The 24,721-nt window shown below is 44.0% G+C and overlaps 1 protein-coding gene across 1 annotated transcript; it reads left to right on the plus strand.

Moving 5' to 3' along the window:
* Positions 1 to 343: 343 nt before the first annotated feature.
* LOC123044582 (universal stress protein PHOS32) lies at positions 344 to 5,703 on the plus strand. The gene is made up of 3 exons (XM_044467363.1): positions 344 to 1,252; positions 4,541 to 4,582; positions 5,522 to 5,703. Exons 1-2 carry the CDS (start codon positions 487 to 489, stop codon positions 4,546 to 4,548), a joined length of 774 nt encoding a protein of 257 aa, XP_044323298.1. The 5' UTR covers positions 344 to 486; the 3' UTR covers positions 4,549 to 4,582; positions 5,522 to 5,703.
* The last annotated feature ends 19,018 nt before the right edge of the window (positions 5,704 to 24,721 follow it).

A 24,721-nucleotide genomic window follows, 5' to 3' on the forward strand; every position in this document is an offset into this window, starting at 1 on the left:
ATATTTTGTACTTTTGTTAATTCGTATGTATTTGGAGGAAACAAAAATGTGGATAGGCTGCCGTGCGTCTGGCCTATTTTACATCATCTGTCGGAGTTGGGTGTTTCTGGTGATTAAAAAAACACTTTTTGTAAAAAAATACTAGGTGATTTAAAAGGTCCTATATTATTATTTTTCAGAGAGAGTATATTTTACTTCAATCACAATTTAATGATGTAAAATACATCATTTTTTCTTTTGAAATGTAAAATGCATCACCTATCAGTCCAAACCGTCAAGTTGTGGACGTGTCGTCGCTGGCCGTCTCTGACATGTTTATCCCCTTCGACTTCCACTTGACGCCTTCTGTTCCTCGCATCCTCCAAGTCTTCCGTTTCTTCCAGCAGCTTCTCCCCCTTCCCCACTATACTTCCAAGGAAAGGCGAGAACCCTAGCCTCACGAGCACCGCGCAGCGGAAGCCGCAAGAGATCCCGACCATCACCGCGATGCAGGCCCCGACGAACCCCCCCGTCGACCTCCCGCCGCTGGTGGCGCCGCCGCCGCGGGTGAAGGCGCCGACCCCGCGCCCCCCTCCGCCGGCTTCGCTCCAGCCCGACTCCCCGGGCGTCTTCTTCACCAACGCTGCCGCAGCCGCCCCACTGGGCTCCGCCCACCGCCGCATCGCCATCGCCGTCGATCTGTCCGACGAGTCCGCCTACGCCGTAAGCTGGGCCGTCGCCAACTACCTCCGGCCCGGGGACGCCGTCATCCTCCTGCACGTCCGCTCCACCAATGTCCTCTACGGCGCCGATTGGGGCTCCGTCACCCCCACATCCCCCGTGGACGACGCTGAGGTCGCCGCGCGCAAGATGGAGGAAGACTTCGACGCCCTCACCGCTTCCAAGGCCGACGACCTGGCCAAGCCACTCGAGGAGGCGAAGATCCCCTACAAGATCCACATCGTCAAGGATCACGACATGAAGGAGAGACTCTGCCTCGAGGTGGAGAGGCTAGGGCTTAGCGCGGTGATCATGGGGAGCAAGGGGTTTGGTGCGGCGCGGCGGGCCAGCAAGGGAAGGCTCGGGAGTGTGAGCGATTACTGCGTCCACCACTGTATTTGCCCCGTGGTGGTGGTGCGTTCCCCTGATGATGCTGTAGCAGAGGGCGGGGAGTCCGCCACTGCGATGGAGGCGGCAGTGGGTGCAGAGGACGTGCTGCACCCTGTGCCAGAGGAGGATGCTGAGTACCATGACGCCGCTGAGGAGCACAAGGGTAATTGTTTCTATACTTTTACCTCCGTCTTTGACTAACCAGTAACCACCGAAAATTCAAGTAAAATTCGATATGTTCGACGACTTCCATAGGTACAGTTGCGAACTTAGGCTACTATATGTCTAGCTAAATGCTAGTTATACACTTATACTGAGCTTGACTATAGGATTTGTAAGGTTTATGTGGATTACACTTCCCTAGTGTTAGTTTTTAACCGAATACCTATGTGTGATCCACAGGGTGACAAATGAGGGTTTTTATCAGTTTTGCCACTAGTTGTGTCACTCTACTCAATTTGCCACTAGAAGTTTCAACTAATAACAAAATGTCATCCTTTTGTTAAGCGTGTGCTCACAAATGCCACTCGGCACCATTATCATTTGGTCAAAGACATCGACCGGAGTGAAGTGACCAAAATACCCCTGGACCCCACTTGTCAGCGTTCCCTCTACAAGTCACTGTAACCTGTAGGTCCTAGTTTTCAGTACACAGAGAATGAAATTAGAAGCAAAATAGCTTCATGCGCGGCCGCGCGGGTGACCGAATCCCCGCGTGTCGTTATTTTTTCTTCTAATTTAGTTCTCTTTGTGCTGACAATTAGGACCCAGAAGTTTTAGGGGAGCGCTGGCAAGTAGTGTCCACGGGTATTTTGGTCACTTCACCCTGGTCAATGGCCTTTGACCGAATGGTAATGGTGTCGAGTGGCATTTTTTAGCACACGCTTAACAGAAGGATGTCATTTTTGAGTGGTTGAAACTTTTATAGTGGCAAAATTGAGTAGTGTGACACATAGTGACGAAACTGATAAAACTCCTAGTTTTAATGCCTATCAATTGCTATCCTTGCATAGTTTGTAACTTCATCCGAATCTACTGTTCGATTTGAACTTACTATGTTGATGGACTAATAAGCTTGTGTTATTAGTGGTCAGACATGGGCTAATAAGCTTGTGTTATTAGTACGACACATTTGGCATATGTATACACACTACAATCGGAAACTGTATTTGCTGTCATTTTCAGCATGGACAGAAAGGCTATTATCTGTTGATTAGTATGTATGTTTGTTGCTTACCTGATTGATCATTTTGTAGCACATATTTAGCTTTGATTTACATTTGAATTAGTTTAGTGTTATATTTATTAAGGCCTGCATACCCGGCTTGTTGGGCTTAGATAAAAATAAAGCTTGCTGGTTGGGATTCTTTCTCTCTCAAACACAAATCCTTTGCATCTTGATGCGTTAATAGAAACAAAATAGTTATATCACAAGTCTAGGACCAAGGCTGTGAGCACCATTGACAACCCAGCTCTAACATTACATTTCTCCCAACCTGGCTACAGCTGTTGGACACTGGCAGCACCTGCCAAGTGCCATTCCAGCCTTTGCCTGGTTGGTTAGGAGTACTACTCATCCTCGCCTCCTTTATTCTTGTGCTTAGCAATGGATTAATGCTTGGCTCTCTCTTCTGGCCTCCTCACCTTGTCAATGATGGAGATTCAAGCTTTGCGTTGTGGCCATCGCTGATAAAGCATATATTTTCCTTGACCTCCTGTATTGACACCGGTACGAGTGTCATGTGCCAACTACAGGCTAACAAGCAGCTTCTACATGACTATCTATGCCACATATAAGCCCAGAACCTATCTCAGCTCAGCTGTGGCTTATCATTCATATGGAGCTTATGTCCCAACTCCAAACTAAGTCCTCCTTCCTGGTGCTTAATTTGTTGTATGCACGGTTAGTATTCCACTATTCCATTAGGATTTCGCTTCGATCTCACTCCAAAATTTTCCGGGAAGAGGATGAGAGGGGAAGAGAATAGGAAGATGCTGGGGCATTCATTAGTAGATTGTAATTGTACTAAGAAGTTGCTGGGGAATTGATTAGTACTCCCTCTGTAAAGAAATATAAGGGCGTTTAGATCACTACTTAGTGATCTAAACGCCCTTATTTTTCTTTACGGCGGGAGTAGATTGTAATTGTATAAATTTAAATCGTACTATACAAAAATTAGCAACAAGCCTTCTTTAATAATAGTCAGTTCTTAGGGAATGTAGGCAGGCCACCCTAGACACACAATTTCAGTTTTGAAAACTATTGGTAATCGAGGGTATTGTCATTTGTCTGGGGAAAGTATAGCTAAACGCCCTTATATTTCTTTACGGCGGGAGTAGATTGTAATTGTATAAATTTAAATTGTACTATACAAAAATTAGCAACAAGCCTTCTTTAATAATAGTCAGTTCTTAGGGAATGTAGGCAGGCCACCCTAGACACACAATTTCAGTTTTGAAAACTATTGGTAATCGAGGGTATTGTCATTTGTCTGGGGAAAGTATAGCTAAACGCCCTTATATTTCTTTACGGCGGGAGTAGATTGTAATTGTATAAATTTAAATCATACTATACAAAAATTAGCAACAAGCCTTCTTTAATAATAGTCAGTTCTTAGGGAATGTAGGCAGGCCACCCTAGACACACAATTTCAGTTTTGAAAACTATTGGTAATCGAGGGTATTGTCATTTGTCTGGGGAAAGTATAGTTAAAAGGTTGGTCTGGATTGATTGATCCCACTTTATTCCGTAGTTCCACTTGATGCCTTTTGATCCTAGAGTATGTGACTTAGGAATACGAAGGCACTGTTTCATCCTAGACACACTGTTTTACTTTTGAAATCAGTTGCTAACCAAGGGCATTGTTTGGGAAAAGTATACTTAGAAGTTACTGGGTTATGTTACTGTTTGATCCATTCTCGTTGGTATTCATTATGTGCTTCAACCAGTGTGCTTTTGTTAATAGAGAAACTATAGTTCATCCCAGGTTGCCAGTTGTGATTGTTTAATTACCATTACCATTAACGTATACTCTGACAAAACTGGCTTATTTGTTGTGCCTCCAATGTAAAAAATGTCGCATATGATGTACCGTATCTGCTGTTATATACAGCATGGCTGCACGTAAGTGCATTTCTCCAAATACCTAGGCACTAGTTGAGCATATTCTAATGCTGTCCAAAATCAAGGAGTTTATGCATGAACTTGTGATTATTAAGGGGACTAGCTAATATTTTTCTATAATAACAAGCCGTGATCAATGTTAGGCATCTGTTTCCTTGTGAATTATGGCATGGGAAACTGAAAATGCACTTGAATTTCACTAGCTTTGAGCTTTTTTCCTTATCTGTGATTTTTCTGGTGGCTGTAATTATAAGATGCATTGGCATGTATCTTGTCAAGGTTCTGGGTTATCAGTTGAGCTAACACATACTGGTGTTATTTATGCAGATACTTGATTGGATCTATGCATCGATGTCCTGTTGGATCCAGGTGAGCATAGAATTAAATGTTTCAGTTTGTTCTGTATGATCGGCTAGTCGCTTTAGGGTACATTTTCGCTCTCTTGGGTGTAATTCGCATAACCGTTTGTCACGATGTTCTATCTTGCAACCTGTACAAAATGAAACATCATGCAAATATAGTTCCGTGTTAATCCTTGTCTCTTCTTTATTTGCATAGGAAACAAAATGCATCTCTTGCACAAAAGTTTGCAAGGACACATATGCATGTCTTACTATTTTCTTCTTTAAGATGTACTTCCTCTGTAAATAAATATAAGATGTTTTAGATATTTCAATATGGACTACATACGGACTAAAATGGGTGAACAAATACACTAAAATTCGTCTATATACATCCGAATCAGAAAAGAGTTAGAACATTTTATATTTGTTTATGGAGGGAGTGCATTTTGTTGTATAGGTTGTAGCTGAGCTCAGGAATATCCTATGTAAATAACAAACCAGATGTCCTATCTCTACTTGGCTTAAGACTAGCTAAGGGGGAACTCTGTAACTTAAAAGATAAGTTTCCTAAGTAAGGAGAACATGGGGATCCTATCACTAAGAAAGAAGTATGGGATGCTATTTGCTCAAGGGCCAGCTAGGAACTACTGGTCCTTCCATGTGGATTGCTTAGCCCACATAACAATGTGTCAATGGCCCGCATGGTCGTTTCATGCTCCAAGGCTCTGATATCAACATTTTCAGATGCACCACGAAATGTATTATCATATTATATAGTTTAAGTATTGTAAATGTTCATATTTTTTAATATAAATTTGGTCAAATTTTGTATAGTTTGACTTTGACCAAAACTTATACGCGGAGTAAAAAGAAACGGAGGGAGTAGTTTACAGAGGGAATACTTAGCTGAAATAAGTCCTCAGTGTTTCTGTTCAGCCTCTAACTCTGTCTTTTTGTTTGACAGCATGTAAAGGTTCTAGCAGTCGACTGTTGGCTGAGTGCTACCTCGTGGTTTCTGCTGAGCACATTAGCTGTTTGTTAGACTTTACTGTTCATGTCGATCTGTGCTTCCACTATGTTGTATTTGGTGAACATTTGTTCTCTAGAACTTTTGTGCTTCTTGGTTATCAAATTATATGTTGCTGATGAGACAGTTTGACTACTTAGAGAACCACATGATTGCCCGCTATACTTATTCGGTTTTGCTAAACATCTTGCAACTGAAATTTATCTTCGGTTCAATCGATTTTGTGGGGAGGAGACAGCGCCTAACATTGAGCTCGAGTCGGGAATGTTAGAGAGTCACCACAGGACCTCATGAAAAGTGGGGGTGATTGCAGCTCGCTGTCGGATGGGAAGAAGCGGGTTCCCCGGTTGGGTTGGGGCGCTTCTGTTTTGACCCTCCCTTAGATTAGGCAGCGCCTGAGCTTGAGCTGGGGATGTGGGCTCATGAAGACCTCACCGAAGGCGGCGACGTGGTGTCACTGCCGAAGGGGAGGAAGAGATCGGCTGTGACGCCAGGCGGTGTCTGGCGACTGCATTGCTGTGATCCATTCTACTAAAAAAAGAGTTGCATCACTTAAGAGTATGATTTATTCAGAGTTAGAACGCGGCAACTGGGCTCTAGAATCTTCTGTTATTCAGATAACCATTCCTTTTAATAATTCAGATAGCCTTTTGGCACGTAAATGTGTTGGAAGTATTCCTATGGAACTGGGCTCTAGAATGTTCTCTTATTCAGATAACCTTTTGGCACGTAAATATATACTCCTATATATACATACGGACACTGGTAGAAAAAGAGGCTTCTGTCCAGCCCCATTAGTCGCGAAACTGTAGGAACCGTGACTAATGAAGTCTTTAGTCGCGGTTCGGCAGACGAACCGCGACCAAAGGCCTGGGCCCAGGGCGCTCGGTGGCCAGCTGGTGCACGTGAGGGGCTTTGGTCGCGGTTGGCCAGGCCAACCGCGACTAAAGCTCCTCCCCTATATATACCAGTTCAGCGCACTCACTTAGCCATTTGGTGCCACTTCTCTTCACAAGGGGGTGTAGGTTTGCTTTTGGTTCCTCTTATGCACACAAGGTGTTTGATGAAATGCCCAACAGCGTGAAACAAACATGATATGAAGTGTTGGAGCCACACTTGAGGTTCCTCCTCGATCGCGGTTAGCAACTTGAACCTTTCATGCATGTGTGTCATTGATAAAATATGCATGTGTGTTGTTCATTGTTTAATTTCTATTGTTTATAGCTAGTTAGTTTAACAAATGCATGATGGTTAATTATATATTTTATATTATAATAATGCAGATGAATCGGCAATGGATGTACGGTAACCGACTCTCCTGCGAGTTCACTACGGGTTTGAAAGATTTCCTCGTAGTGGCTAATGCGAACAAGCAAAAGGGTTTTGTTATCTGTCCATGTGTTGACTGTAAGAATCAGAAGGGTTACTCTTCCTCAAGAGAAGTTCACCTGCACCTGCTTCGGCACGGTTTCATGCCAAGCTATAATTGTTGGACCAAGCATGGAGAAAGAGGGGTTATAATGGAAGAAGATGAAGAAGGGGATGATTTCATCGATGAAAGCTATCTTGCTCATTTCGGTGATACTTTCATGGAGGATGCTGAAGGTGAAGGGGAAGGTGAAGGGGAAGGTGAAGGTGAAGGTGAAGAAGAGGCACGTGATGAGACCGTTGATGATCTTGGTCGGACCATTGCTGATGCACGGAGACACTGCGAAACTGAAAAGGAGAGGGAGAATTTGGATCGCATGTTAGAGGATCACAGAAAGTCGTTGTACCCCGGATGCGATGATGGTCTGAAAAAGCTGGGCTGCACATTGGATTTGCTGAAATGGAAGGCACAGGCAGGTGTAGCTGACTCGGCATTTGAAAACTTGCTGAAAATGTTGAAGAATATGTTTCCAAAGAATAACGAGTTGCCCGCCAGTACGTACGAAGCAAAGAAGGTTGTCTGCCCTCTAGGTTTAGAGGTTCTGAAGATACATGCATGCATCAACGACTGCATCCTCTACCGCGGTGAATACGAGAATTTGAATGGATGCCCGGTATGCACTGCAGTGCGTTATAAGATCAGAGGCGATGACCCTGGTGACGATGTTGAGGGCGAGAAACCCAGGAAGAGGGTTCCCGCCAAGGTGATGTGGTATGCTCCTATAATACCACGGTTGAAACGTCTGTTCAGGAACAAAGAGCATGCCAAGTTGTTGCGATGGCACAAAGAGGACCGTAAGTCAGACGGGGAGTTGAGACACACCGCAGATGGAACGCAATGGAGAAAGATCGACAGAGAGTTCAAAGATTTTGCAGCTGACGCAAGGAACATAAGATTTGGTCTAAGTACAGATGGCATGAATCCTTTTGGCGAGCAGAGCTCCAGCCATAGCACCTGGCCCGTGACTCTATGCATCTACAACCTTCCTCCTTGGTTGTGCATGAAGCGGAAGTTCATTATGATGCCAGTGCTCATCCAAGGTCCGAAGCAACCCGGCAACGACATCGATGTGTACCTAAGGCCATTAGTTGATGAACTTTTACAGCTGTGGGGCAGACCTGGTGTCCGTGTGTGGGATGAGCACAAAAAAGAGGAATTTAACCTACGAGCGTTGCTTTTCGTAACCATCAACGATTGGCCTGCTCTTAGTAACCTTTCGGGACTGTCAAATAAGGGATACAATGCATGCACGCACTGCTTACATGAGACTGAAAGTGTACATTTGCCAAATTGTAAGAAGAACGTGTACCTTGGGCATCGTCGATTTCTTCCGAAAATTCGTCCAGTAAGAAAGAAAGGCAAGCATTACAACGGCAAGGCAGATCACCGGCCGAAGCCTGCGGAACGCACTGGTGCTCAGGTATTTGATATGGTCAAGGATTTGAAAGTCATCTTTCGAAAGGGTCCTGGCGGACAATCAGTTCCGAAGGGAGCTGACGGGCACGCAGCCATGTGGAAGAAGAAATCTATATTCTGGGAGCTAGAATATTGGAAAGTCCTAGAAGTCCGCTCTGCAATCGACGTGATGCACGTTACGAAGAATATTTGCGTGAACCTCCTAAGCTTCTTGGGCGTGTATGGGAAGACAAATGATACAAAGGAAGCACGGCAGGACCAACAACGTTTGAAAGACCCTGATGACCGGCATCCGGAATGGTTTCAAGGTCGTGCCAGCTACGCTCTGACCAAAGAAGAGAAGGTCATCTTTTTTGAATGCCTGAGCAGTATGAAGGTCCCGTCTGGATTCTCGTCCAATATAAAGGGAATAATAAACATGGCGGAGAAAAAGTTCCAAAACCTGAAGTCTCACGACTGCCACGTGATTATGACGCAATTGCTTCCGATTGCTTTGAGGGGGCTCCTGCCGGAAAATGTTCGAGTAGCCATTGTGAAGCTATGTGCATTCCTCAATGCAATCTCTCAGAAGGTAATCAATCCAGAAGATCTACCACGGTTACAGAACGATGTGATCCAATGTCTTGTCAGTTTCGAGTTGGTGTTCCCGCCATCCTTCTTCAATATTATGACGCACCTCTTGGTTCACCTAGTCGAAGAGGTTTTCATTCTCGGTCCTGTATTTCTACACAATATGTTCCCCTTCGAGAGGTTCATGGGAGTATTAAAGAAATATGTTCGTAACCGTGCTAGGCCAGAAGGAAGCATCGCCAAGGGCTATGGAAATGAGGAGGTAATTGAGTTTTGTGTTGACTTTGTTCCTGACCTTAAGCCGATTGGTCTTCCTCGATCGCGGCACGAGGGGAGACTAAGTGGAAAAGGCACGATCGGAAGGAAATCAACGATATGTATGGACGGCCATTCTCTGACTGAAGCACACCACACTGTACTGACCAATTCCAGCTTGGTGGCTCCGTACTTTGAGAAACACAAGAATATTTTACGCTCGGACAACTCGGGGAAGCCTGAATCCTGGATTAGGAAGGCCCACATGGAGACTTTCGGCAGTTGGTTGAGAAAACATTTAATGAATGACAATGATGTTGTAGATCAGCTGTACATGTTGGCCAAGACACCATCTTCGACTATAACGACTTTCCAAGGGTACGAGATAAATGGGAATACATTTTACACGATCGCCCAAGATAAAAAGAGCACCAACCAAAACAGTGGTGTCCGCTTTGATGCAGCAACCGAGAATGGGCAAAAGGTCACATATTATGGTTACATAGAGGAGATATGGGAACTTGACTATGGACCCTCCTTTAAGGTCCCTTTGTTCCGGTGCAAATGGTTCAAGCTAACAGGAGGTGGGGTAAAGGTGGACCAGCAATACGGAATGACAATGGTGGATTTCAACAATCTTGGTTACCTTGACGAACCATTCGTCCTAGCGAAAGATGTCGCTCAGGTTTTCTATGTGAAGGACATGAGTAGCAAACCGAGGAAACGAAAAGATAAGAAAACGATCAGTACATCATGCGATGATCCAAAGCGCCACATTGTTCTTTCAGGGAAAAGAAACATCGTGGGAGTGGAGGACAAGACAGACATGTCAGAAGATTATAATATGTTTGCTGAAATTCCGCCCTTCAAAGTGAACACCGACCCAAGCATTAAGTTAAATGATGAGGATGCTCCATGGATACGGCACAATCGTAAGCAAGCAGGGACACAAGGGAAGAAATGATGTGTAATAATTTATTGTACCAAACTTTGTTGAATGGATCATGTGAATTATATTATTTTGAATTGAATTAGTTTTATTTTTCTGAATTTTTTGATATATTATTTGTATTTTTAACATTTTGAATTGAATTAGTTTTATTTTTCTTAATTTTTTGATACATTATTTGTATTTTTAACATATTGAATTGAATTAGTTCTATTTTTCTGAATTTTTTGATATATTATTTGTATTTTTAACATATTGAATTGAATTAGTTTTATTTTTCTTAATTTTTTGATATATTATTTGTATTTTTAAGATTTTGAATTGAATTAGTTTTATTTTTCTGAATTTTTTGATATATTATTTATATTTTTAACATTTTGAATTGAATTAGTTTTATTTTTCTTAATTTTTTGATATATTATTTGTATTTTTAACATATTGAATTGAATTAGTTCTATTTTTCTGAATTTTTTGATATATTATTTGTATTTTTAACATATTGAATTGAATTAGTTTTATTTTTCTTAATTTTTTGATATATTATTTGTATTTTTAAGATTTTGAAAAAGAAAAAGTATTTGGAAAATACCTTTAGTCGCGGTTGGTCGTTGCGCGCGGGAACGAAAAACCCGCCAAAAACCCCTTTAGTCGCGGGTCGCCTCCCCAACCGCGACTAAAGGTTACCCTTTAGTCGCGGGTCGCCTCCCCAACCGCGACTAAAGGTTGCCCTTTAGTCGCGGGTCGCCTCCCCAACCGCGACTAAAGGGGGGGGGCTATAAATACAAGGGCCCGACCTGTCGCGGGCATTTCTCGTCTTCTCTGCCACGCCGAAGGCCTGCCGCCGTCGCCCTCGCCCTCGACGCCGCCCGCCGTCGCCCTCGCCCTCGACATCGCCCGCCGTCGCCCGCCGCCCCCTCTCGCCCACGTACGGCGCCCGCCGCCCCCTCTCGCCCTCGTACGCCGCCCGCCGTCGCCCGCCGCCCCCTCTCGCCCACGTACGGCGCCCGCCGCCCCCTCTCGCCCTCGTACGCCGCCCGCCGGCCTCCCTCGCCCATCGCGCCGCCTCTCGCCCGCCCTCAATGCCGCCGGCCGGCCTCGCTGCCGCGCGCGCCTCTCTACAGAGAGCGAGATCGTGGAGAGAGAGAGAATTTTTTTTTGTTCTTTTTAATTTTAACTAGTTAATTAGTTTAACAAAAATGGTAAAATAACTTAACAAAAAACGTATAACCGTAAAATTTGATAACCGTATAACCGTAAAATAACTTAACAAAAACGGTAAAATAACTTAACAAAAAAGTATAACCGTAAAATAACTTAACAAAAAACGTATAACTTAACAAATAACCGTAAAATTTGATAATTAACAAAAAAAAGTATATACGGAGAGGGGGCGGCGAGGGGGGCGGCGATGCGCGCGGTGTTTTTTTTAGGGATCGAGAGGGGGCGGCGAGGGTTATACATGTGTGTTGTCCTCACCTCCCTCTCCGTGACGCCGTCGTCTGCCGCCCCGTCTCGCGCTCTACCGCGACACCCTCTCCCACCCCAAGCCAGTATTTTCTGATGAGCAAAATAAGTGGGCTAAGTCATTTTTGAGCACACCGTCCCAAGCCGCGAAGAATCTGCCTGACGACTATGCACGTGAACTTCGTAGGCAGGCACTCATGTTGAAGGAGAAGAAAGAGCGGGCGGAGAACCAGGAGAACAAAGCCTTGGAGGAGGCCGAGAAAACGGAATTAGAAAGTAAAAAAAGCGGGAAACGAGTTGCCCAGCTCGGGGAACAAAGTAAACAATCGATTGCCCCGCTTATAGTGAAAGCCGCCGGTCCGGATGACCCCGATATCATAGCAGCTGCGGCAGCACATGGATTGACTGTAACGAGTGCCAGAGAACAAGCGGCCAACTTAGGTATTACTCTTCGTGAACTGTTAGGCCTTGATGAGGCGCCAGTGAAGGAGGTAGTAATTACATATGTGAAGAATGGGCCTCTCGTCGAGCCTGCGCAGGAAGAGGATCTACCTCCACAAATGAAAGGTCTGCTGAAATGGTACAAGGGTTACATAAAAAATAAAAACGCCAAAGAATATATTTATGCGGAAGTTAGATATGAGCATCACTTCAAACATTACTATGTACAAATTCATTTGAGTGAATTGTTCCAGCTTTTCAATCTGCAAGAGCTCGACAAATCTATCATCAGTTGCTACGTTCTGTAAGTGATTTATTTCTACCCCATCTCGTTCATATTGCCTGCACTATATATATGTCCTAACTATATTGTTGTGTCCACTATTATACATGCAGAATGAAGATTAAGGAATGCAGAGTAAGGAACATCCATGATGTTGGGTTCATTGACCCACACATCGTTAATGGATATGTGTTGGAGCATCACCCCGCCGACATGGAGGCAGACCTGTGGAAGTTTCTTACAAAGCAGGAACTCAAAAGTGATATTCTATTTCCTTACCATTTTGGGTGAGTGTTTCTGTCTTGAGCACATTCTCTTTTGTTTACTCCATGCATGGTATGTGGCCGGCTAATCGATGAGTTATGCATGACGTACTGTGCATGTATCGTGTCCGCAGGTTCCACTGGATTCTGCTAGTAATTAAAGTTGACACCTCAGAATGTCTCGTCCACGACTCTCTGAATAAGGATCCAAAGCTTTGGGGCGACATGAGAAGAATGCTGCAGAAGTAATTATTTTCATTCATTTGCGCTCTATATCGATCGGCCTATTTCGTTCATTTTCTAATATCAAGTAACTAATAACTCTCTTGTTCATTTAATTTTCTTTGCCTCGTAGGGTTTGGAGACGGTTCGTAGATACAAAGGTCGGTGAATTCAAAAAAGAGCTAGAATTCAAAAGGTCAAAGGCTAAGAATGGTGAGGATATTCAGCCAGCGGGGGCCAATCTATGTGCATACTATGTCTGTGAGATGATCCGGAGATACACCTCTGAGCAGGTTCCGAGTGATACCAATGCTCAGAGGAATAACCTCCAGATGATGCTTAGTCCAGAAGCTCGCTTCCGACCACTTCAAGAGGAACTAGCTGGATGGTTCAGGAGGGAAGTCCTCCATCCTAAAGGAGAACACCATTACGAGGACGTAAAACTTTATATGCATTAAATTATGTATGGAAACTTGTTCAAAATTGTATATGGTCATCCGATGATATTGAATATATATTGTATATTCCTCTTGAATTCTTTTTGGTTCTAATTTCAAATTTGTTTGAAATTGTACATTCCATGTATGTAGTACCGTAGAATATGTGAAACTCCTTCAAAATTAAAATAAAGCACAAAAGAAATAAAACAATACAAATTAAACAGAAAACAGGTTTTGGGGGGGGGGGGCTAAAACCCTAAACCTGCGGCGGTCTTTAGTCGCGATTGGCCAGAAGAACCGCGACTAAAGGTACTCCGCCCCGACGGCCGCCTGGCGCCCACGTGGACGGGCCTTTAGTCGCGGTTCTTAAGCAACCGCGACTAAAGGTGGGGGCCTTTAGTCGCGCCTATTTGGTCGCGGTTGCGCAACCGCGACTAATGGCAGTTGCGAACCGCGACCAAAGGCCCTTTTTCCACCAGTGGGAAAGTACGGTGCGGTGTCGTTTGCTACTGTAGTCAGCAATTATGACAGGTCTGGATTAGTTTATTGCAGCCTTTTAGTCTGGATTGGCGTTGTTTGGTTGGCCGGTTTGGAGTTCTTCTCATGGTAATCAGTCCAGCTTGGATGTGCTGCGATGCTGGCATCGCCTGTTCCTGCGTTTTAGATATCCAGTGAAGCAAAAAAAAAAGAAAAGAAGCAAGGACTACTTTCCTAATATTTCTGTTGTAGTAAATCCATGAGAGCAATGAAATTTCTTGAGCGGCGTAAAATTTCAAAATTTCCATCATGTCCAGCTGCGGTGAAGAGGTCTTAGACATCTCTTGTCTGTAATCTGCAAGGATGAGGGTTTCCTTATTAGATATGGCACACCCGGAGACCCATCCCGGAGTGGCTATTTGTCGACATCCCAACGATTCAGAACGAGACGAATGAATGCTCTTGCTGCAATTCTGTGAGCAATGAGTGTTTATTAGGCGAGCATCTCGTCATTATTCTTTGCTGTTCAGATCTGTTTAAATAACTTTCTTAGATTCCTTTTCTGTTTTTGTGTTGATGATCCATTCCAAGCCCCTCATCTCCAGCTCAACTTGCACTTTGTGTAACAGAATAATTGACGTTTCACATTCTCCACCCCCTTTCGGGGGCGAATCAGTGTTCATGTCACTCACCTGCCCTCTACGTATTTGACTAATTATGGATCATCAGACAGCACGTTGTCAGCATGGGCTCCTTCATTAGGATATAATTTGGGACGCATGCATCTTGTTCCATCACGCCATGTGACTTCCTGCTTCTGTTGTCGCGCCTAGAGACGAATTCAGAATTGGCTGGTTATATTAGAATCAACGCAACTCTGGTGACAATGGTTGTACTGTCATATACTTTTAGATCATCGACACTGACGAGGAAAGCACGAGCAGTGCGGGCGGGCTCGTCCTACAATTTTCTCCGGGAATTCAGAGAGAAAAGGCATACGAGAGGGCAAAGGAAAACACCAAACCCATAGCTTGGTCCTTGTTTGGTCCATGACAATGACGACCATAATGGAGATCATGGAGGAGAAAGAAAACGACGACGACGACGACAACCGCAAAGATAATAGTAACACGTTCTCTGTTGGCACAGTCAAAACCGCTTGTTTGTCCATCAAAAAAACGCTTGTTTGTCCATCAAGGGCATCATCAGCTTGACTCTCTACGAGAGCTCTCGTTGTTTATCCGGCCCGGTAGTTCCGGGTCTCGATGCAGAGTTGCTGAACAATTTTATTCTGATAGATATGGAGTTGTTGGTCGTGGGCATAGACTTGAGAAGCCAGGAGGAGCTAGATTTCTATAGGGCGTGCCATATGATGTCCATGGGCATAAACTGGCCAGGAGCTGCTGCGCTTTGGGGTTGTTTATGCAGGGAAGTCATTGGATATATATAGAACCTGTCCGCGTCCTTATCTCCCGGATAGCGTGGGACTCCTGTAGATTATGTACAGCGACACAAAACGTAGCTTGAAGAGAACGTCGTATCCAGCGGTCGGCATCGAGTTTCGAGTCTGATCGACCTCGTTCCCTGGAAGCTTACAGCTCGTTTCCAAACAAGAAAGCTGCTGCTCCATCGAACCAGTTTAAGCTCTCTCTTTTCTTTTCCTGCTGCACTGCAAAAGGCAAAGCGAGAATGATCTAAATATTATTCTACCGAGTGAATCACATTATTCGCCTTTCCGGGGTGTGGGCAGTGGGTGACACTGATCATTCATTCCTCCGGTTCCTGAACTCTCGGTTTTTCTGTTGGTACAGCTAAAAATCCGTGTTGCGGGTCCAAGCAAGCAGTCGAGACCGCTTTACGCTCGTGGGACATGTAGTACGACCCACCGACCTGGTCCATCTATCCGCGGGCTTTCCGGCGGCCGGTCGTCACGCCATGCGTGTGTATGTTATACGGGAACTTGATGGCCTCACGTGCGCCGATTTTTCTTGTGTAGCAACATAGTTATGATATCTCTTTGTCTAACCATTGTTGTATTTTCTCGCCCAAAGCCTCGAGGTAGTTATCCAAGAGGGCATGGCTAGGTCTCAGTCGATTGAGATTTAACCAAATGTCAGTCAAGTGATATAATATGCAAGAGAGAAAAAAATTGAAAAAAAAATTATGCATGGATGTAAATATAAATATAAGTTCACATGGATATCATCGACTGAGACTTAAGAAAGTCTCAATCAACTAAAACTTAGCAAGACTGTATTCCCGATTATTGAATTCTGACTGTTATAGTAACTCTTTATTCAAGGCTCAAGAGTAGGGCCGAAGCGAAAAAGGATTCTTCCTGAACCAAAGTTAAGCACCTTGTCCACCTGGATCACATCGCATCACTTCATAGATGCGCTAGTGAAGGAACAAGTCACTCCACTACAACACAAAAAGAGGTTGTGGACTTGTGCTGGTGGTGGTGTGCCACTGGTGTCCCCATCCTGGCTTGTCGTATCACCTCTCCTTTTCTTCGTCAATGAACGCACACGTACAAGTACAACACGCCAGATCTTGGGCCATGCCCAACACTATCCTTAAAACGGACACGACACGGTATTTGTCTGTGGACCAAGGGGTGCTGCGGTAGGATATCTCAGTTTGCATCCGCTTTGCAAGAATTCCGACAACCGGACTGGTCGGCAGACCAATGAAGTACCGTGTTCAATGGCAAATTGCATCCGAACGTTGTGGACTTTTTGAGGGTCCGCATTGGAGATGCCCATACACCACTTTTCGTCATCTTCGTCGGCATCACCACTTTATTAGCCGGCACACTCCCTGTCACCGTTGCCCACTGCCATAATTAACTTCTAGTACTCGACACAATAACTTCTCATAGGCTCCAGGGAAAAAAAACTTCTCATAGAGACAAATTAGGCCATGCAAAATGCTTAAAGAGGTGTTTGTGGAAACAAACCATTTTTTCATAAGCATTCATGCCTATATGTAAAGCAGAGGGTTTTGGTGATCATCTTTGGCAAACCTAACCCCTACCCGGCGCAAACATATTCATTGCATTCAGAGAGAAAAATGTTAATCTGAGCTAACTATTTAGATATAAAAGATTAGTCGGTGAAGGAAGATTAAAGTCTACATGAATCGTACACCAAAGAAGAATGTCGAATGGGCATGAAAGGAACAAAAGACATATTGTTTCCTTTTCATCAAAAAATAACACTTTTTATATCCAGAAATTCGCAGGGACACATAGGTGCAGGGGCACGAACCTGCCCATTCGTTCTCAGCCATCTGATTGCGTTAAGATTCATAAACTTGATTAGTCTTATGCCTTTGACTACTGTAGTGCGGGATCCATTCATGCACACTTTTCGCAGCTTTTGTCAGAGTTGCATACATCATCCACTCCACCCTATGCCTTCAATTTTTATTTTAATCTACTATATTTTTTGAACCAAAAGTGTAAATTAAGTTTCATTTGCATATTTGTGTTTGTCGTGACGAGAGCATTTCAACAAGACCAATCTTGAATATATTTCGAAATTTTTAAAAAAGTTAAGTTTCAAATATTGAAACTTGATACTCATAACATTAAGTTTTACCAAGTTTCATATGCTTTTAGGGTTTTAGGGTTCTGGGCTTAGGGTTTACAGTTTAAGTTTTAGTTTTTGAAACTTGCTAAATATATCATCATTCTATCAAGTTTTAGTAGTTGAAACTTGCGCAACCGCCCTGATTTGCGTCGCAATCCGCAAAGTAGTTGGATTCCGTACGAGGGCACGCCAAGTTTTAAGTTTCAGTTTCTGAAACTTTTGATTTTATCGTTCGCTAGTACCAAGTTTCAACTGTTCAAACTTAATGAATTTATCAAAACAAATTCAAAATGGATCTTATTTAAAAGCCCTCGTCACAAGAAACACAAAAATGCAAACGAAATATAAATTAAAATTTTGATCCAAAATATATAATATATTCAAATTTAATAGTCAAAAGAAAAACATGGAATTTGGGATGGGTGGAGGTGCCAAAGCTACAACAAGCTGCACACATGCACCCCATCTAAGGTAATTAAGAGCTAAAGCACATCCAAAGATCAAACCATTCTCTGAATCAGAAGCAATCGATAGTCAGAAATCTGCGCGCCATCACACATGGGTGCTACGAATCATCTTCCAATACATCTTGGCATTTGCCTTTTGCTAGGTTATCTTCAGTTAAGGGGACACCTATATTCAAACACCACATGAATATTTTAACCTTTACCATGGTTTATCACGACAGATGTTCTTGTGAAAGGACTTAGTCGTAAGGCCATCGCCGCTTGGTAATTGCTTGAATGGGGTTAATCGGAATAAAAAAGACAAGGGTTTACCCAAGTTCGACACCTCGTGGTGGAGGTAAAAGCCTACATCCTCCTTTGTGTTTATTGATGATTATGATCTCAATTACAAGGGTGTGACTTGGCTAACCTAGTACTCGAGAGCTTGTAACTTGGTCCTCTCTGCCTCAGGGGCTCCCCTTTATATATAGGTGGAGGCCCTGGGCTTACAATAGAGTCCGGGTCGCATTGCAACCCGTGTACTAATATACTTCCTACTTTATCTTGCTAAGTAAGAAAACTCCTTGGGCGTCTTGACAGTAGAAGCGTCCCAGGCCCTGGGCCATAAGCCGGCCCGCCTGGAGGCTTATCCTCTGGAGCTTGGCCTTCTGGATAACAAGCCTGCTTGTTGTACCTCTTCTTCAAGTCGCCACAAAATGACCCGACCCTAAACAGGCGGGTCATATAGTGGGGTTATATCCCCAACATTAGCCCCCAGATTGATTTGAATTTGTTCCTGTCAATCTCAAATACTTCCGAGTCATCTTCCTTTGATCATTGCGTCACGACTGACTCATACATCCGGCTCATGACATTTCCACACTTGCTATTTTTCCATGTTTATAATTCATGATGTCATCTTCCGTAAATCCAGGATTCCATCATGACATCACAGCGGATCTTTGTGCATATCTGTCTATCCCAAAAATCGAGGCGTCTATTACTCAAAAAGTTACACGGTTCCTCTGTTTTCATGCCTGCCACTTCTCCTTCTCCCTTTTCCTTATAAATATGCCTGAGGGGGTTTCTTTTTCTTTTTACTTTTACTGCTTCGTCCGCACCCCGTTTCTTCTTCTTCCTCTCGCTTGAGCTGATCCTCGACCGCACCGCTGATGCGCTTCCTCAAGCTCGTCGGTCTCCTCGTCTACGACCGCGGTGCCGCTCTAGTCATCACCGGGGCTCGCCTGAGCTTCTCCAGCATGTTCCGCCGCATCCAAGCATGCTAAAACTTCTTCTTTTAGATCTACAATATTCCCCTTCATAGTTCGTCGGTGGTTCATCCGAGTCCATCGGCTTCTCATCACCGTTGCTGTTTTAGATCTAGACCTTAATGAACTCCTCATAGGAATGCGGCGACACTAGTTATGACTCCATTTTTTTGCATCGAGGAACTTGAAATATTCATTAAAATCTGCGAGTAGTATAAACATTGCTCCCAGTGCTCACCTTAGGTTTAGCAAATATTATCCTTTTTGAACTCTGTTGTAGATCTGTAATTGCAAACCTTTGAGTAGAAACTTGTTTATTCAACACTTAGTTAAAATTTAGAATCTTCAAATTAGGATAAGCCGCCTCATGTCTTGCCTGCTCATCATTACGCAGCATGACTCGCCCGTAGCGGAAGTTATAGTTATTCCTCCATTAAGCAGATTTATAGTTTGGGCGACTCACGTGTATGTTGATTCGCCCCTTGTTCATAACTATTTATTGAGCCACCTTCTTGTCGTATACACCACCTGCGACTTGTCTTCCATAAATGACTCACCGTTTATATTTGTTCGCATTTATTTAACCCTTCGGCGGCTCATCATGTCGAAAACTGACTTGTAACTGGGCAAAATCTCGAGTGACCAAGCTGGTACTTGATAATCTTGTGACAACTTAGATTGTTACTGAATGGCGAGTACCAGAAGGGGAAAACCTGCCCTAGCCTGGTCAAGGAGAGGTCGTTGTCTTTGTGGATCATGTCCAGAGGGGTTCTACGCCACCCGTCTCAAAGTTCCTTAGGGATTTCCTTCACTTTTTCCGACCTCCGTCCCCAAGACACCGGCCCAAACTCGATGACCAACTTTTGCCAGCTGCAAGTATTTTGCGAGGTCTACCTCTAGGTAGAGCCCACTATTGCTCTCTTTGGAGAGTTTTTCTATATCAATCATTAGACAGAATGTGCACATGGCCCCGGTGTCAAACTTGGTGGCGTGTCGCTCCAAATACGGAAGAATTGTCCTTTTCCAGAGGTAAAATTGACGAGTCATCCAAAAGGATGGACCTCAACATGGTTTTACTACAAGAACACCGCCCCTGCCGATGAGAACCCCCTGCCGGGTTACAGACCAGATCGTCTCAGTGCAACCCATGTCTATCCTAGTTGGGGCACTGATGAAGAGCGTCAAGAAATTGCCCCCCTCTATTCCAAGATAAGGGCTTTGAAAGCAAATGGCCTCACCGGAATTGACTTGGTTCGGTGCTGGATTAGCTGGCAAGTTCAACCATTAAGCCGCCGGACCGCCTTGATGTACAGTTATACTGGCGATTCAAATGATGTTCAACATGTCACTAAAGTTGACATGACCGAAACCGAAATCAACAAAGCTGTGAAGAAGCTATTGAGCAAGCCTCAGGAAAAATGTAGCCAAACCAGACTTGCTCCTTTTTGTCTGAAGAACCCCGCGCCTCCAGGAAGTGTCTTTGCATTGTTCTCATTTATTCTCTGTTTTGACTCGCTCATCTTAATACTGATTTCCATCTTATCAGAATTGCAGGCAACTGATGTTTTCTAGAGAAGGAGAGAAGTATGCAAATCGAAACCTGCCCCAAAGCGAAGAAGAAATAAGTCGGACATTGCAAATGAGCCGGCAACTGGAGACGAGTCGCCGGCGGATGATGATGAGTCAGAGGTAGAACTTGACTCCCTCGATCGTCTTTTTACTGAACTTGTCGACGCCTCTTGTTCTCAGGATAACACCGAGGCGAGTCGAGCCAGCGACGTCGAGGTAATTTCAATTTCATCTAGCCCGTAACACTTATTCCCAAAGAACATAAGACGAGTTGTCGAGAAACTAAAGTTTTCTCACCCTGACGCTCATTTGGATCTAAAATTTCTTTTGAAGAAAGCACAACATGAAGGTACTTCGAGATGCCAAATCCGGAGCGGCTTTGGAGAGCTGGTTGCCGACTTGTCTAATATACCAACCGCCCGCAAGCGACGCACAGAGGTGCCTCATAGTCCACCCTTATCATTTCCTCAAGCCGGCCTATTTAGGCCACCTCTTAACCCTTCTGACTCAAATTATCAAGAGTCGCTACCATCCTCTGGAGGTTCAACCGGTACTCAACTGCCGCCCTTTACCATCAACCAAGGATAGGCGATTTAAATGAGTCATGCTTCACTTATAACCATTAATTTGTATAGTTGAATATGCTCATTGTGATTGCAGTGCCCAGGACAAGAAGAGGAAAACTGGCGAGTCATCTCAGACTCCAGAAATTCCTGAGTCAAAGAACCCTCTTTTGACAACCCCTGAGGTCAAAACTGAGGTGCCCGAAGGCCGTGCCGATCAAAGAGCTGAACTGCCACAGCAGCAAGAGCCACCAGTTATTGAAAAAACAAATACAGAGACACTTCAGATGGATAGTCAAGTCGGCCTTCATAGTGCCACTGACAATATTAACCCGCCAAGCCTGGCTCATGCCTCTAGCCCAGTAAAGGCGGCTGAATATATTGTTCTATCCTCCGTCGTGGTCAATGATGAGGTCAACATCATTGGAGAGATTTGTGCCTCTCCAAAAGCTTCAAATATGCTGGCCAAAATCTCGGACAAGGATGAGTCGGTAGCGCCTGAAAAAGGGAAATCAAAGCTGGAGCTGCCTAACCTTGAACAACCTCAGCGCATATGAGCTTCATCAGGGTTATCTAACCCGCCTGACTACGAGCAGGGATATGGAGGCAATCATGGTCAACATGCTGAAGAGGAAACATGAGGTATGAAATGACTCGCATTTCCCATAATGTATACATATATGCTTAGCCCCCAAGTCTTAGACATAGGCAATTATAAGTATGTTTAAGACTTCTATGTAGAATCTGGAAATTTTGAACTGTAGCCCCCAAGGGCCGGGTTATCATGCCGGTTCTTCAAGTATGGATCCGTAGTGAACAAAAGAATCATCATGTAGCCCCCAAGGACCGACTCATCTTTATAAAATGAGCCGGGTCTTCCAAATAGAAAACTTTGAAAAGTAGCATGTAGCCCCCAAGGGCCAACTCATCTTCATGAAATGAGTCGGGTCTTCTTATTTATTTTTTAAGAACTGACATGCATTAGCCTCCAAGTGTCAAGTAGTATGCTTGCAGCTGCTTGGGACTTGTAAAAATAGGTGTAATTTGCCTTCTGTAGCCCCCAAGTGTTGGGTCGTGCATCCTCACCGGCTCGGGACTTGAATGACTTGGAGCTGAATTGCTTGTCTGTTTTTTTAGGAAACTTTGAACACGACCTAGTCACAATTAACCGGTTTGAAGAAAGACTTTGAAGTTGAGCAATCTTTGCGAATTAAGGCAGATACAAGTCTGCAGTCTTCCATAGAGGAATTAGAGAAGGTCAAGGCGGCTTTTGAGACTGAAAGAGCCACCTTTGATAATGAAAAGGCCGCCTTACTCAAGCATGCAGAGGATGCTGAGGGCCAACTCAAGCCAGTTACTGAAGAACTGGATGCGTTGAAACGTCATATCGCATAGATGACACAAGCCATTTTTGGGAAGTGACTCCTTGAAGATGTATGAATAACTCTCATGGCGATTCACATGTATGAACATCTCGACTGACGGCTTATGTGTTGAAATATTTGCAGGCAGCAGAAGTCACAACCTTTGGCAAAACAACTTGGTGAAACAAAAATCCGTGTACTCCTTCCTTGAGAAGTTGTACGCAGGAAGCTTGTTCACCATCATAGCTGTGATGGGTGGAAGAGACCCGCCACGATTTATAAGAGATGTTTTGAAGCTACTCTCAATCGTCCCAAAACAAATAGATGATTTGAAGAAATCAGCTGCCTGAGCAGGTGCAAAGACGTCTTTGAGCCGGGCCAAATCTTATTGTCCAGAGATGGATTCTTTAGAGATGGCCGACGGGTTTCCACAATTCAATGAGGATGGTAGTGAATTTTCATGAGAAGATTATGCCCATTGTGTGAAGGAGACCCGTGTCTTGGCGAGTCAACTAGTTGAAGAGATCAACTTGAAGAAATACTAGGCGGCTTATGGTGAGGATAACATGCAGGTTCAACCGCCAACCTTTGAACCTTTTGACCTGACTCCATAGTGGCGTGAACCTATCTTTGCCCCTGATGTCGACCCATCACCTATCATGCATGATGATGCCGTTTTCTAAGAGTTAACAACTATCGACTGGAATCAGGACAACCTTCAGATGAAAAATGTAGAAGAGTCGGCGCAGGATAACCCGGAATTGTCAACTACTAGAGATCGCCAAGATGTTAACCCAGAGCAGGTCAACCCAGAGGGTACAGAGGTCGGCAGGTCAATCCAGAGGGTACAGAGGCCGGCTTGCAGGAGTAATGACTCCGAAAAACTTTGATGACTTATTTGAGTCCTTTTTTGGCTGTGTAATAGGATAGTACAAACTTCGGCGTCTGTGGTGGCTTTGTGCACTTTTGATACTTTGGAATGATAAATATTATGACTGGTGTTGTGCTTCTCTTGACCCGCCCAGTATGCTGTGAAATATCCACTTCCTTAATATTGTGGCTAGGCATAGTTGTATGAGCCGCCAATTGCTGATCCTTGTCTTGATTGATTCATAAGTGAGAAAACAACATAACCCGAATGTTATTGACCCGGTGACTCATGGTCATAAGTAAACCATATGATCAAAATAAACTGGTGTATTAATGACCCGAAAGTTCATGGCCAATTGATGATCGGAAAAGATAGTCCTGTAAAACAGATAGTTTTGTAAAATAAACAAGTTAAATCAACACATAGGTATATATATTAAGTCAGCTTTCGCGGCTCGATGAAAAGACCGACTTTTGAGGCTCAAGTCTTGCTTCAATGAAGCTGGCTTGATAGTCTATGGTTTATCCTAGCTTTCTATAGGTCGGCTCTCACATGACTTAAGCCGGTGTTTTAACCTTGACAAGTCCAGGGTCATAATAGATTGACTGTCAAGAGTACGTCGGGTCATCTTGACGGATGAGCATCAAGCAAACAGGCAGGTTTAACCATGTGATATAATGCCATATGCCAGGTAAAGAGGGATTTTAATAGCTAAACTCGATGAGTTGGAAGCCCCCAAGTGACCTATGATCAAGGAACAAACACTCATACAAAATATATTGGAAGAAATGACAAAAGCCCCAAGTTTCGGGGATGTCGGCTTTATTATCATTGATCATAAAAGATATATACCCAGAAGTATGTACAACAGTTGGAGCTGGTGGTTCTAAGTGTAGTAAGGACGGAGATGGGAAATGTTCCAAGGCATGCTGGTCTCCTCCACATATGTTCATGATTTCTTTTGTTCACGTATGTCAATCAGATAATATGACCCATTGTAGAGGTTCTTAGTGATGACGAAGGCCCTTCCCAAGGAGGTGAAAGCTTATGCATACCGGTCTGATCTTGTATCAATCAGAGCACTAAGTCGCCCTCCTAGAAAGTATGGCTACGAACTCTACGGCTGTGATAGCGACATAAGTCTTGTTGATAGATTGTTGATCGTGATGCTGCAAAGTCACGTTCCTCCTTCAGAGCATCGAGGTAATCTTGTCGAGCCTTCTCATTGTCTGCTTCAACATAAGCCGCCACTCT

The sequence above is a fragment of the Triticum aestivum genome, chromosome 2B (assembly GCF_018294505.1).
Source record: "Triticum aestivum cultivar Chinese Spring chromosome 2B, IWGSC CS RefSeq v2.1, whole genome shotgun sequence".
NCBI lineage: Eukaryota > Viridiplantae > Streptophyta > Magnoliopsida > Poales > Poaceae > Triticum > Triticum aestivum.

Excerpts from the sequence above, each read along its gene's own strand:
- LOC123044582 (XM_044467363.1), top strand. The coding sequence starts at position 487 with ATGCAGGCCCCGACGAACCCCCCCGTCGACCTCCCGCCGCTGGTGGCG.